General features: G+C 39.4%; 1 protein-coding gene across 1 annotated transcript; it reads left to right on the top strand.

Moving 5' to 3' along the window:
• The first annotated feature begins 1,046 nt into the window (after positions 1-1,046).
• Positions 1,047-1,994, top strand: LOC133375422 (olfactory receptor 14I1-like). Its single transcript, XM_061606997.1, has one exon. It carries the CDS (start codon positions 1,047-1,049, stop codon positions 1,992-1,994), a length of 948 nt encoding a protein of 315 aa, XP_061462981.1.
• The last annotated feature ends 11,498 nt before the right edge of the window (positions 1,995-13,492 follow it).

The raw sequence follows: 13,492 nt of genomic DNA, 5'->3' as shown, positions 1-13,492 counted from the left end.
AATCAAATTACACGTGCATGCCATAGAAAAAAACCAGGCCCCTTTAGCACATGCTAGTATAAAACATGGAAGTCAGTTTTGGGGAAGTCAACTAGGATTAGTGTCAAACCATTGAAATTTTCTCTGGGATTCTGTGGGATTGCTTCTCTGGGACCCATCCATGGGGATAGTTCCCATACTGAGAAGGTATGTCTGACCTTGAAAGATATTTGCTCTGGCATCCTTTTCTGTAAAAGATATATCTTTTAATAAAGCTTATTGATCATCAGCACTACTGACTAATTGCATTAAAGGCGCCACTACTTTCTATGAAATCTGGTTTCTATAGAATGACTTGTGACAGGACTTTAATCAGTAATTTGGCCCAGTCAGGTACTCCATTAGGTAGTAGAGACAAAACATATCTTTAAGTTGCCAGTTCTGCTTGAAACTACAGCTATGTAGCTGCAGTTTCTATTTGAAATTTATTTCCAAGTGACATCGATGGGAGCTCCCTTTCCAAGTAAAGGAAATAAAGAAAATGGTCAGTTGACCACCTCATATGTCTATTAGCATGTTAACTATGAAATCCTATTTCCCCCTGCCGAAATCATGTAGACAAAGTGTGGTCAATGTCATTTTCTCCAGATGATCTTCAGTTACAGTCTCTGCCAACTGTGATCATCCTGGCTGCAGCTGATGGGAGTTTCAGTCTAAAAGCATCCGGAGTTTGCTATCCATGAAGCAGAGTATGCAGGAATAGAAAACATGTTAACATAATCAATCTTACTTTGTATTACAAAAACATTAATATTTGTTATATTGACATCAGCACTCTTGATAATTTGATAACAATACATATACCATTTTCAACTTACAAATTTGATTATTACAGCATCTTTGCTAATCACAATTGTTTGCCATCTATTGGTTTAGTCAAGGAATATCTGGTGGATTTCATAGTTATAATTAATGAATCCTGTTTAAATTAACTGATAAAAATATGAGTAGTTTAACACTTCCTGGCTTCTTTCTTCTACAGACTGCATGTAAGTACTGAAGTCAAAATGAGCAATTCTTCTTCTGTGTCTACATTTCTGCTGTGGGAATTCTCAGAAGTACAAGAACTACAGATCTTATATGTCTTTTTGTTTCTAGCACTGTACTTGACAGCCATGACTGGGAATCTTCTCATCATTGCTGCAGTAGCCCTTGACCATCACCTTCATAAACCAATGTACTTTTTCCTAACAAACCTGGCCCTGATGGACTTAGGCATTGTTTCTGTCATCATACCCAAATCTATGACCAATTCCATTATGAACAATTGGTCAATTTCTTATTCTGGATGTGCAGCTCAAGTTTTCTTTTATTTCTTTTTTGGAGCATCAGATCTTTCCCTTCTAACCGTAATGGCACATGACCGCTATGTTGCCATCTGCAACCCATTACAATATGAGACAATTCTGCACAAAGGAGCCTGCCTTCAGATGGCAGCCATTGTGTGGTTTACTAGTCTTCTTTATGCCATGTTACACACTTGTGGCACCTTTGCAAACACATTCTGTTCTAATGTTGTCAGCCAGTTCTTCTGTGAAATCCCAAAGTTATTGAAGCTCTCCTGCTCTGACTTTTACTTAGTTGAAATTGGGCTTATTGTTCTAGGAATTTTTATGGGACTAGGATGCTTCATTTTCATCATAATAACATACATGCAGATATTTTCTGCAGTGCTCAGAATTCCTTCTGTTCATGGCAAGAAAAAAGCCCTCTCCACTTGCCTTCCTCACCTCACTGTTGTCTTGCTGCTCATATTCAGTGGACTATTTGCCTATGCAAGGGCTTTCAATGATGTACCTTCTGATCTAGATATATCTTTTGCTGTGATATATACCATAATTCCTCCCACACTGAACCCATTTATCTACTGCATGAGAAACAAAGAAATCAAGACTGCTTTGTGGAAATTCTTAAATTTTGCAGATTCCTCTAAAACAATATCTAGAGTTGTTTGAAAAAAGGATTTTGTCCTGTTCTGCATATGAATGTTTGGTCCTGCAATGTTTTACCTTGTAATAGTACTATTTCAATATTTGTAATTGTGTCATACAGATTGCCCACTGCCACCTCCACTTTTTTCTCCGTCTTTATTTATCTTCACCCTCTTTTTAAAATTGTTTCTTTCTTGTATAATGGATATAAAAAATGGAAATTCACATATATGACTTCTTACAGCTGCCTTTAAGGGATAGACTGGATGGGTGTTGTTATGTGCCTTCAAGTCAATTACGACTTATGGTGACCCTATGAATTAGCAACCTCCAATAGCTTCTGTTACAAACCACCCTGTTCAGATTTTATAAGTTCAGGTCTGTGGTTTCATTTTTGGAATCAACCTGTCTCTTGTTTGGCCTTCCTCTTTTTCTACTCCCCTCTGTTTTCCCCAGCATTATTGTCTTTTCTAGTGAATCATGTCTTCTCATTATGTGTCCAAAGTATGATCACCTCAGTTTCATCATTTCAGCGTATAGTGATATTCTGGTTTAGTTTGATCTAACACACAATTATTTCTCTTTTTCACACCCCATGGTACCCACAAAGCTCTCCTCCAACACCACATTTCAAATGAGTTGATTTTTCCCTTATCTGCTTTTTTCACTGTCCAACTTTCACATCCATACATAGAGATTGGGAATACCATGGTCTGAATTATTTTGATTTTAGGTGTTCAAATCTTTGCATTCAAATCTTTGCATTTGAGGACCTTTTCTAGACCTATCATAGCTGCCCTCCTCAGACCTAGCCTTATTCTGATTTCTTGACTGTTGTCTCCATTTTGGTTAAAGATTGTGCCAAGGTATTGCATTGATAATAAGGAGCACTGTGACCCTGCTTGGGCTCCTTGATCTCTCAGCTGTTTTTGATGTTGTTGACCATGGTATCCTTCTGGAGCATCCCAGAGAGGAGAGGTTAGGGTCACTGTGTTTCAATGGTTCTGTTCATACCTCCAGAACCACTTCCAAAAAGTATTTATGAAAGGCTATTTTTCCACACTGTGGGAACTATCCTGTTTGGTTCCATGGGGTTCCATCTTGTTCCCCATGCTATTTAACATTTATCTGAAGCCACAGGGCACTGTCATAAGGAGATATGGAGTGAGGTGCAATCAATATGCAGATGACACTCAGCTCTGCTTTTCAATTCAATCTGAATCAAAGGAGGCTGTTGAGGTGTTGAACTGGTGTTTGGAGATGGTGATGGTCTGAAGTGGAGCAATAAATTGAGGATAAATCCTGAAAAGATAGAGGTGTCATGTGTCCAGAATTTTCATGCTCAGGAGGTGGGGAGACATCCTATTATGAGTGGGGTTAGTGATGTGGCCTAAGCTGCCATTAGAGCAAAGTTGAGGCAGACATTCACTCTATGCTGCTGTAATCTCTGGCAGTGGCCATTTTGAAGGACAGAGAATGTGTAAAAAGTTGCAGTTTACGATGTTTACCTGAAAGAGCTGATGTATTCACTTGTATGGTCTGAGGGGGTGGCTGTATCTGATTGGCTGTCTTGCTATTTCTAGGGCTATGTCGTATGAAGGGCAATAAGAGTCTGGACTTAATGGCTGGGCGTCAGTTAGGGTGTGATCTCTACTCCAGTGAAGTACTCCACTGAATAAACAACCTTAAAATAGGCTTTGTTTTCTTCATTGAGTCTCCCACAAAACAGAACCTGTCATAAATTCCATGACATTGGTCTCCCCTGGAAGTGGTAGGTCCACAGCTTGGGGGTACTGCTGGATCCAACATTGTCACTGGAGACAGGTGGTTCAGTGGCTGGGAATGCCTTTTTTCAGCTCTAGGTGGTTTGACAGCTTCAGTCCTTTTTGCAAAGAAATTACTTTCAGATTGGATTATTTCAGTGTGCTCTACATGGGACTACCCTTGAAGATGACTCAGAAATTTCAACTGGCCCAAAGTGCAGCAGCCAGTTTACTGGCTAGGGGTTCCTTTAAAAACCCCATTTAAATAGCTGCATTGGTCAACAGTTTGTTTCCAGGCCAAATTCAAGGTGCTCACCTTACTTTTCAAAGCCCTAAATGTCTGAAATATCTGGAAAGCCTCCTCCTTTCCTACAGACACTCTTGGCTGTTGAGTTCAGCAGATGAGGCCCTTTTGGTAGTTCCACCACCCTCAGAAGCTCAGTGTGGTGGTGGCCCATTAGAGGACATTCTCTGTTGCATCCTCTAAGTTGTGGAACAGTTGTGTTTCTGATAACTGTACTGTACAGTCTTTGGCAAATGCTGAAGATGCAGCTCTTTACACTGACGTTTGACACCTGAGATGTATAGGTTAAGGACACATCACATTATGATTTTAGGTGTTTTTAACTTTATTAATGCTGTATTTTAAAACAGTTGTTACCAGCCATGAGACCTTTGGTTAAAAGGTGAGCAATGCTAATACTAATACTAATACTAAATACAGCCACGTGAGTGGCTGTATACTATAGTCAGCATGAATCTTTGATTGAACCACCACTCAACATATTCTCAGAGGCACATGTTACCAAATTCTTCCAGGCTAGAGAGGAAGTGAATTAGAAGCTGAAAAAGTAGAGGTGTCCCTGCACTTATAGTTATAGTGTGAGTTGTTTCCGATTCTTAGGGTGATGTCTTGCGATGTTTACTAGGCAGACCGTATATATGGGGTGGGATTGCCAGTTTCTTCCCCGGCTTTTCTTTACCCCCCAGCATGTGCCGGGTACTCATTTTACTGACCATGGATGGATGGAAGGCTGAGTGGACCTCAACCCCTTTTACTGGAGATTCAACTTCCTCCTTCCGTTGGAATCGAACTCCAGCCATGAGCAGAGCTTCGGCTGCATTACCGCCGCTTACCACTCTGTGCAATGGAGTGTCTTAGAAGCTGAAAGACCAACCCAAATTGTGTTTGAATTTTTTACAAATTTGTAGGGCAGTATAATATCTCAATTTTCTTGCTTCCCTGGTTCATTTACTATGCCCAATCTTCCTGCCTTTTCAAGATTGATATAAATATATGTTGGCTATAGGCATGTTCTTAAACAGCATGGTTTTTTGGCTATTAGTGAATAATACTAATATACCATATTATACAACCACAAGATTTTTCACATTCCACAATGTTAAATTAAAAATGCCTCATGCCATTCTGCTGTTTACTATAAGCTCATTTCAAAGCCAAATCATACAAACCTTAGAGCCCTGAAGTCAGAAATGCTTGCTTAACAACCCACTAAGTTTTCATGGCAAAACACTCAGAAAGAATCCAGAGTTCAAAGTATAAAAAGAGTGTAAGAAATCCAGACCCCTGTTGGACTTTGGTCTCACAATTAGGTGAAATTAATTTAAAAAAAACAGTTTTCACAGAGTACATTTAATCCTATTGCTGACCTTGCCCCATACTCTGACATTCATCTTCTGTGGGTTAAAAGTTCAGAAAATGCATGGCTGATTTTTAATTAATTTAAGAATGTTAACATTAGAGTCTATGATAGTGCAGGTATGGTCAGTAAGAACCGATTGTCAGTGTTCTAAAAGCCAGATTAACAGATGTTTGGCTTTGCTGATCAGAGGGCCACATCCATACCAGACATTTATTCCACTTTAAACAGCCATGGCATCTCCCCAAGTATCCTGAGAAGTGTAGTTTGTGATGGGTCCTTAGAGTTGTTAGGAGACTCCTATTCCCCTGACAGGGCTCCAGTGGCCAAAGTGCTTTCACAGTCAGCCCCTCTTCCCAGAGAATTGTGGTGATTATACCTATGTGAGGGGAACAGAGTGTCTCCTAACAACTCTACACACCCTTCACATACTATACTTTCCAGGATTCTTTAGGGAAAGTGATGATTTTTAAAAGTGGAATAAATGTCTGGTGTGGATGTGGCCAGGGACAGTTTTCATTTAAATTTGGGTGCTAGAATATGAATCTAGCAATTAAGTTAGATATTGGAAAACACATACATGGCCTACCCAAGATGCAAGTTTTCAACCTGCTATGCTTAAACAAGTATACTTAAGGAAGGGTTGGCATGCTCAATTAAAAATTTAGAGCACACCTCGAAATTTGCTAGAATATATTTCACCTCCCACTGTTTTGCTTGTGCAAACTGAGACACTTTTCATGTCCACTGGAGGCTATTCTGCAGAATAGTCAGTGCCCATTATTCCAGAATTGTGTTTGGAGGGGTTTTTTTACTGTAAATAAGGCGAAGTGTTGCTGTATTTTACATATTTACAGAAACAGAAGGAAAGAAAATAATTTACCATAAGAAACTTCACTAAAATTGCAAAGTATATTAAGCATATTTAAAGTGAATTTCTGAACTATATCAACTCCCACCCAAATTTAAACCAAAGCTGTCCCTGGCCACACCCACACAGGACCTTTATTTCACTTGAGACAGTCATGGCTTCTCCCAAAGTATCCTGGGAAGTGTAGTTAGTGAAGGGTGCTGAGAGTTGCTAGGAGATGCCCTGTTCCCCTCACAGAGCTTCAATCAGAGCAGCTGACTATTAAAGCACTCTGGCCACTGGAGCTCTGTCAGGGGAATATGAGTCTCCTCTCAGCACCCTTCACAAACTACACTTCCCAGGATTATTTTGAAGAAGCCATGACTGCCTCAAGTGAAATAAAAGTCTGGTGTAGGTATGGCCCCCTGATTAGCCAAGCCCAGCAGCTGTGAGTCTGACTTTTGGAACACTGACCATTTGTTAACATTTAAACAGCAGAAGATGAAGGTCAGAATATGAGGCAAGGTCAGTAATAGGATTACAGGCACTCTGTGAACATGGCTGATGTTTAATGAATTTCAACAGATTATGAGAGCTCTGACAGAAAAAAAGTCCAAAAGGGATCTGGGTTTTTTTCTCTCTTTTTAGACTTTGAACTCTCAATTCTCTATGACTGTTTTGTGTATCACTATGAAAATTTAGAGGGTTGTTAAGGAAGAATTTCAGAGTTCAGGACTGTAAGTTTTTTATAGTTTTGTTTTGAAATGAGCTTATGCGAAATATCAGAATGGCACGGGGGGTGTTTTCAATTTAACATTGCGGAATGTGAAAAAGCCATGCTGACTAATAGTATACAGCCATTCTCATATAATAATATACTATATAATATACCATGTCAACAATAGGGATGTAATTTTCTATTTTGTAATGTTTGGTTCACCACTTCGTTTGATCTTCTGCTGATACTGCTCTATAAGGATAGAAGAAAAGCAACTCCAAAGTGAATTTAATTTACGTAGAAGATATAATCAGTTGCAAATGGAAATTCTGTCCCAACCAATCACAGAGAGGGTGCACGCACACGCGAGCACACAGACACACATTGTGGCACCTCAGCACTTAACAACTGTACTTTGATATAACTAAAGAAATCTGAGATAAGGCTAGAAATAGATTTCACCAACAAGTGTGATTGTTTTTCAAGCACCAAAATACATATTGCATGCATTAATTATTTGGTTATGTTACTACAAAAGTAGAAGCAGCAGCACAGCTTATTTCAGAATGTTCAACACTGTTTTCTGATCTGGTGTACTGGACTCTTGGGTGCAAAACCTCGAAAGTCAAAACAGACTCGTACATGTTGTCCTTCCCATCCATCTTGTCACTATATGCTGATGCAACATATGGTGACTATTACCATAGACCTTTTTTTTCCAAGTGTTAGCAAAAATCAGCTACAAGTACTGTAGTACTGTAGGAAGTGCCACAAGAAGATGAAAAGTGCTTGGTTGAAAGGATATATCAATCTACATCACCAACACATCCTACCCTATTGCAGATGAAGGGTAAATTAAATCTTAAAGTTATTTAAAATATTTTAAGGGGGTTGGGTCATTTCCTATGCTTTTTAAGTAATCTAGATGTTGTTAGGTAAAAGTCATTCCCTAGACCCCAAGAGTTGTCAAGAAACCTACATGATTGTCAGAACCAGTGTTACAGTGAATCATGGGACTTGGAGAGGATGGGAAGGACAACAACTCTAAGCCTAGTTTTTCTTCCTGAGAACCAAAAACTTAAGGCACCTCTCTGACTGTAACATCTCTGTAAAAATGAGATAAAATGTATCCACTCTAGATGTTGTTATTTCTCTCTGTCTCAGAAGTACTATACACATTCTGTAACAAAATGGCTAAGTCAGCACAAGCAAGAAGCTCCCAAAATATCTTACTACAATTGTATCCATAAGATTTACGTCATAACTGCTGAGTTGATACTTTTTACAGGCACACTGGACTAATGTTTATATCTTTTGGTGTCAATCTGCTCCTCTTCCTCGCCTGTTCTGAGCCCTTATCTCTGACAAGTTTTCTTTAGACTGACAAGTGTATGAATTCTGTATCAAAACTCTCGCTTTCTTAGAATCAAAAGAAATGCAACAATGAACAAATGCGCTTACTTATCTCTGTAATACTGTATTCCCATCTTATGATTTTAATAATATTGTATCTTGTTTGCTTTATGAAACCCTATATAAAGGATGCTTTAATTAATAAATGCTGCTCTTTGCCCTGACAAGACTTCTGTCTGATCAGAGCAGAGATCCCTCTTGATCAAGCTGTAAATTTTGTGTGTCTCTTTCTGTTTGGTATCTGGCTGGACCACTAAACAGGTAAATCAAATTGCTAAAGCTTGCACTCTTATTCAGGACTGAGGCGTGTGCTAGCTCACCCTTCCTGGGAGGGGAGGGGGTTTAAATTTGAACCCAACAATGTATTTGTCAATATTTTGCTTTCCTGTCACCTGTCTATTTTCAAGTGGTCTCATATGTACTTGAAATGTCAAATACTGAGGGTTAGGAACATAAATCCATCCTGGATCAGTGTCACCCACTGAACAGATACATACTTTGGCATGAATAGTAATACTTCTGGCTTATGAAGTTTATCAGCTGATTTTGTGTCATGATAAAGCATATAGTTAACTATTTAAATGTAGCAGTCTAAATCCAAAATACTTTTTCTTGTGCCTTTGCTGTTGCATAAGGAAAATGGGGGACGTGTACCACAAATGAACAAGCAAACAAAAGAAGGAGTGAGGAAGACTGATACTCCCTGATGCAAAAACGTTTTACTATACACATTTTGTACAAGGACTCATACTTTTCAAGTATAAGAATTCTGGAAATTTTGAGAATGACTAGTACTTCAAAAGAAAAAAAATTCTTTTCTCTCACCACATCTATGTTCTTACATTTTTCAAGATCGTGAAGGACTCTTTTTTCTCTGAAATCCATAGAGCACATAAAGAGTTCTTCCCTTGGATTTTGATCTTATTCATAAATCCATGTATTCTCTACAGTGCATCTTTGAGCGACTCAGAGAAGAAAAATGGGGAGGACCCTTAACTGTGGGGGAGAGCATATGCTTTGGTTGTCATAATTCCCAGTATGAATCCCTAGCATCTCTAAGTAAACACAAATTATTTGGTAAAAGATCCAGAGATGGTAGAAACCAGAAATGGTAGAAACCAATGCTAGTCAGAGTAGAATAGGTGATAGGGGAATAGATGAGATGCATCCTGAAGTATCTGTGTGCCCTCGCCCTGTTATATAATTGTGAAGGCTCAATCTATAGCAGAAGAATATTAAGGGCAGGAATCAATCCATCTCTTGTTTGCCTTCCTCTCTTTCTACTCCCTTCTGTTTTTCCCAGCATTACTGTCCTAATGAAGCCGCCTCTGCTCTGCTCTGCTTCCTTCCCGGCCGCAGCTATCAGCCGAATTGGGCCTTGCCAGGCCCAGACTCAATCTACGGTCGGCACCTAAAATGGAACCGACCATGCGGCCAAAGGAAATGGCCGGCAAAGGAAGTCCCACGCAGCTCATCTTGGCTCTGCCTCCGTCCTCCGTTGCGAGCCAAGAGGAAGTCGGAGGGGGCGGCCTGGGCTTAAATAGGCCCAGTGGCTCCACCCCCTCTGTGCAGCACATTGTGCATCATCTCAGCACGATGTGCAACATTGCCCTCACCTCCAATGGCTTCTGCGGCTTCACCCTGGGCTGCAATTGCGCTGCATCCTCCCATGGCTTCGGAACATTTCCTTAAGCTATTTGGACAGGAGGTAAATTCTGTAGCCCCTAAAGATCTACCAACTGATATCCCCGAATGGGATCCAGTTGGCCCCAATGAAATCATTGAACTTATAGCCAAATTGAAATCTAATAAGGCCCCAGGCTCTGACAGTATCCCAGCCGAAGTGTTCAAATTGAATGTTCAATGGTGGGCCCCTTTATTGGCGACATTATTCTCACACATTGACCATTCAATGCTAATACCTAGAGATTGGGGAACAGCTATAATTATCCCAATTCATAAAAAGGGCCCGCTTAATGATCCTGCCAACTTTAGACCCATGAGTTTACTGAATATTGTCAGTAAACTTTACTCTGCACACCTTTATCAGAAATTGAGTGCTTGGGTCGAATTAAATGATATCTTAGCCCCTGAACAAGCAAGCTTCCGTGCAGATCGTTCAACCCTGGACCACGCATTAGTCCTCCAACATTTTGTGAATAAATACAAGGGTAGAAATGGAAATTCTTTGTATACTGCATTCATTGATTTAAAAACAGCTTTCGATACCATCTCGAGGGAAAGACTCTGGCATAAACTTGCTAGCCTTAATATTGACATCTGTTTATTGACGCTAATTCGGGGCCTTTACGACAATACTTACTTGCGTGTTCGTTGCAACCATATGGGTCAGTTGAGTAATCCCATTCCTACCTATAAGGGGGTAAAACAGGGTTGCATCTTGGCCCCTTTATTGTTTAATATCTACATTAATTCTGTTGTCCATCAGATGTATCTGATTGTTTCACACTCCCCTAAATTGGCAGAAATCTCAAGACCTATTCTGTTATATGCCGATGACATTCTGCTTATGTCTAGAACTTCGGTAGGATTGAGACGCTTGTTGGCTGGGGTGGCTACTTTCTGTTCTGCTGAATCTTTAACGATCAACCATGGGAAAACTAAGATAATGATATTTACTAACAAAAGAGTTAACCATGCTTGGAGAATCAATGGCTATTCCATTGACCAGGTTAAAGCTTTCAAATATTTAGGAATGACTTTTCAGTCCAGCGGCTCATGGTCTCTACACATGAAGTCCGCCATTCTAAACGCAAAAAGAACCACGAAAGCATTACTATCTTTTTACTATACTAAAGGGGGACAGCTCCCTATACCAGCTATCAATATCTTTAGAGTTAAAATAATTCCTCAATTACTGTATGGTTCTCAAGTCACAACCTCTACGAACTTTGAACAATTGGAAGCTGTTCAAAATTCTTTTCTCAGATCAATATTTGCAATTCCTACCTGTGTCCCTAGCTTCATTCTGCGAATGGAAGCGGGACTATTGTCACTAGAAGCCCGAATCTGGTGTTTGAGAATTAGTACTTGGCTTAAACTGCTATTCAACCCCATAGGACTTACATCCTATATCCTGCAGGACCATTGCCCCTCATCATGGCAATCGATGATTATAAAAAAGATAACAGCCTTGGGATACTCTGTTCCTGCTATTTTAGCCACGGGCTTTGTAAAAGCCAAAGAACAAATTATCCAGAGAGTCAAAGATGTGGATCTCCAACAGCATTTTGCTTTGATTAGAAAACAGATATTTAACACCAATCCCCAACAACCAATGTCGTATCTTTCTAATTTATCCATACCTAAATATTGGAAGGCATTTGTGTGGGCAAGGTTAAATTGCCTACCAAATGCGGTATTGATAGGCAGACATAATAAAACACCCTATAGTGAACGAACATGCCCTTGCAATGCTGGAGAGGTTGAATCACTAATCCATGTCTTCTTGTACTGTCCTTTATATCATGACTCTAGACACCGTCTGATTAAGCCTCTAATTACTTCCTTCCCAGGAAGAAGTGAGGACTTTTATGTCAAATATCTCCTTGCTGACCATTCTGTTCATATTATGCAATCTGTAGCAAAATTCAGTACTACAAGTATTTCCATTAGGAGAAATTTAACCATGTCCATTTAAGTGGAAAGAAATCTGAATGTCCTCTCTCTGTACCTAACGTTATTAAAATTAAATACCTCTGACCCTCATCTAAATGGCTAACCCATCAGGTAACTAAATTTATGATGTATTATTTTTATATTAAGTCTTTCTCTTCCATTTTATTGACACAAATGTTTTAACTTTTCTATGTATGTATGTTTTATAACTGTTTTATTGGTCTATGACCGTAATAAATATATCCATCCATCCATCCATCCATCCATCCTCCCATGGCTTCCAGGTAAGCGGAGCTACATTTCTGCATGGAGGAGTGGGCCAAATGTCTACCACAGTGCTGTGAGAGAAGTATCAGGAACTACAGGAAGTGTTTGGTTGCAGTCATTGCTGCTAAAGGTGGTGTAACCAGCTTTTGAGTCTAAGGGGGCAATTACTTTTTCACATGGGGGCATTGGATGTTGCTTAATTTTTTAATAAATAAATGAAATAAATATCAACATTTTGTGTTTGTTCACTCAGGTTCCCTTTTCTCTAATTTTAGGCTTTGGTTCAAGATCTTTCAACATTCAGGGAGAAAATACTTTTTCACGGCACTTTATAAGTGCACGTTATGATGTATGGTCACTTCTTGGGTGCATTTTAAAAGCCTTTTCACCTGTATGATGGTGAATTCACTAGCAGCTCCTAGCAGCTCTAAAATGATTAAAAGAAAGAGGGCAGGCCTCAGACCGCTTCATAAGCACTGTTGTCAAACCCATACATGGATTGGTTCATAGATATGTGGACTGACCCTCATTCCTAGGTTCTGATTTAAACAGGGTTTCACAAAGGGCAACATGAGCAAGTTCCATCCAAACTGCAGAGTGATCTGGAATCCATTGCAAGATGTAATCTGCCCTTATTTGTTATTTGTTTACTTTCATGACAAAAACAGAGAAGCAATAATTGGAGCTTGTGTGAGAATTCTGGTTCTCATCAGCTGTATTAGACTCAAGGGAGAAATTTGCCAAAATGCAAAAGCAGATTCGTAATTAACCTCTTCTCCACACACATTGCAATTAACCTCTTCTCCACACACATTGCAATTTAAAAACCAGTTTAGAAATATTGTTGCTGCACAATATTCTGTCAAGTGCCAAAAGAAGACTCTCAGATACCTCAATGAATGTAGGATGAAGCATGACCTGAAGCAGCTAAATGAAAAACTCCACTTACCCACATTGAAACTCAACTGATTTAAAGGGGCTAGGTAAGTTTTCATTTCTTTTTTTTTAAAAAAAATAGTGAGTTTAATTCTGCCCAAGGTGTGAAGTCTATGTCTCTTTCTTTTCATCATCCCCTGTCTTTCCAACTACATGTCTGTATGACAGATACTCCTACTATATTTTCTCTTAGAAATTTCTCAGATACTAAAGTCAATGAACTGAAAGTGGAATAAAACAAGTATTTTACATTAGTTGCAGTGCACGAGTGATAA

This window comes from Rhineura floridana, unplaced genomic scaffold, assembly GCF_030035675.1.
Source record: "Rhineura floridana isolate rRhiFlo1 unplaced genomic scaffold, rRhiFlo1.hap2 scaffold_35, whole genome shotgun sequence".
Classification (NCBI taxonomy): domain Eukaryota; kingdom Metazoa; phylum Chordata; class Lepidosauria; order Squamata; family Rhineuridae; genus Rhineura; species Rhineura floridana.
Note: the sequence above shows the minus strand (reverse complement) of the source record. Positions and strands in the feature narration are given on the sequence as shown.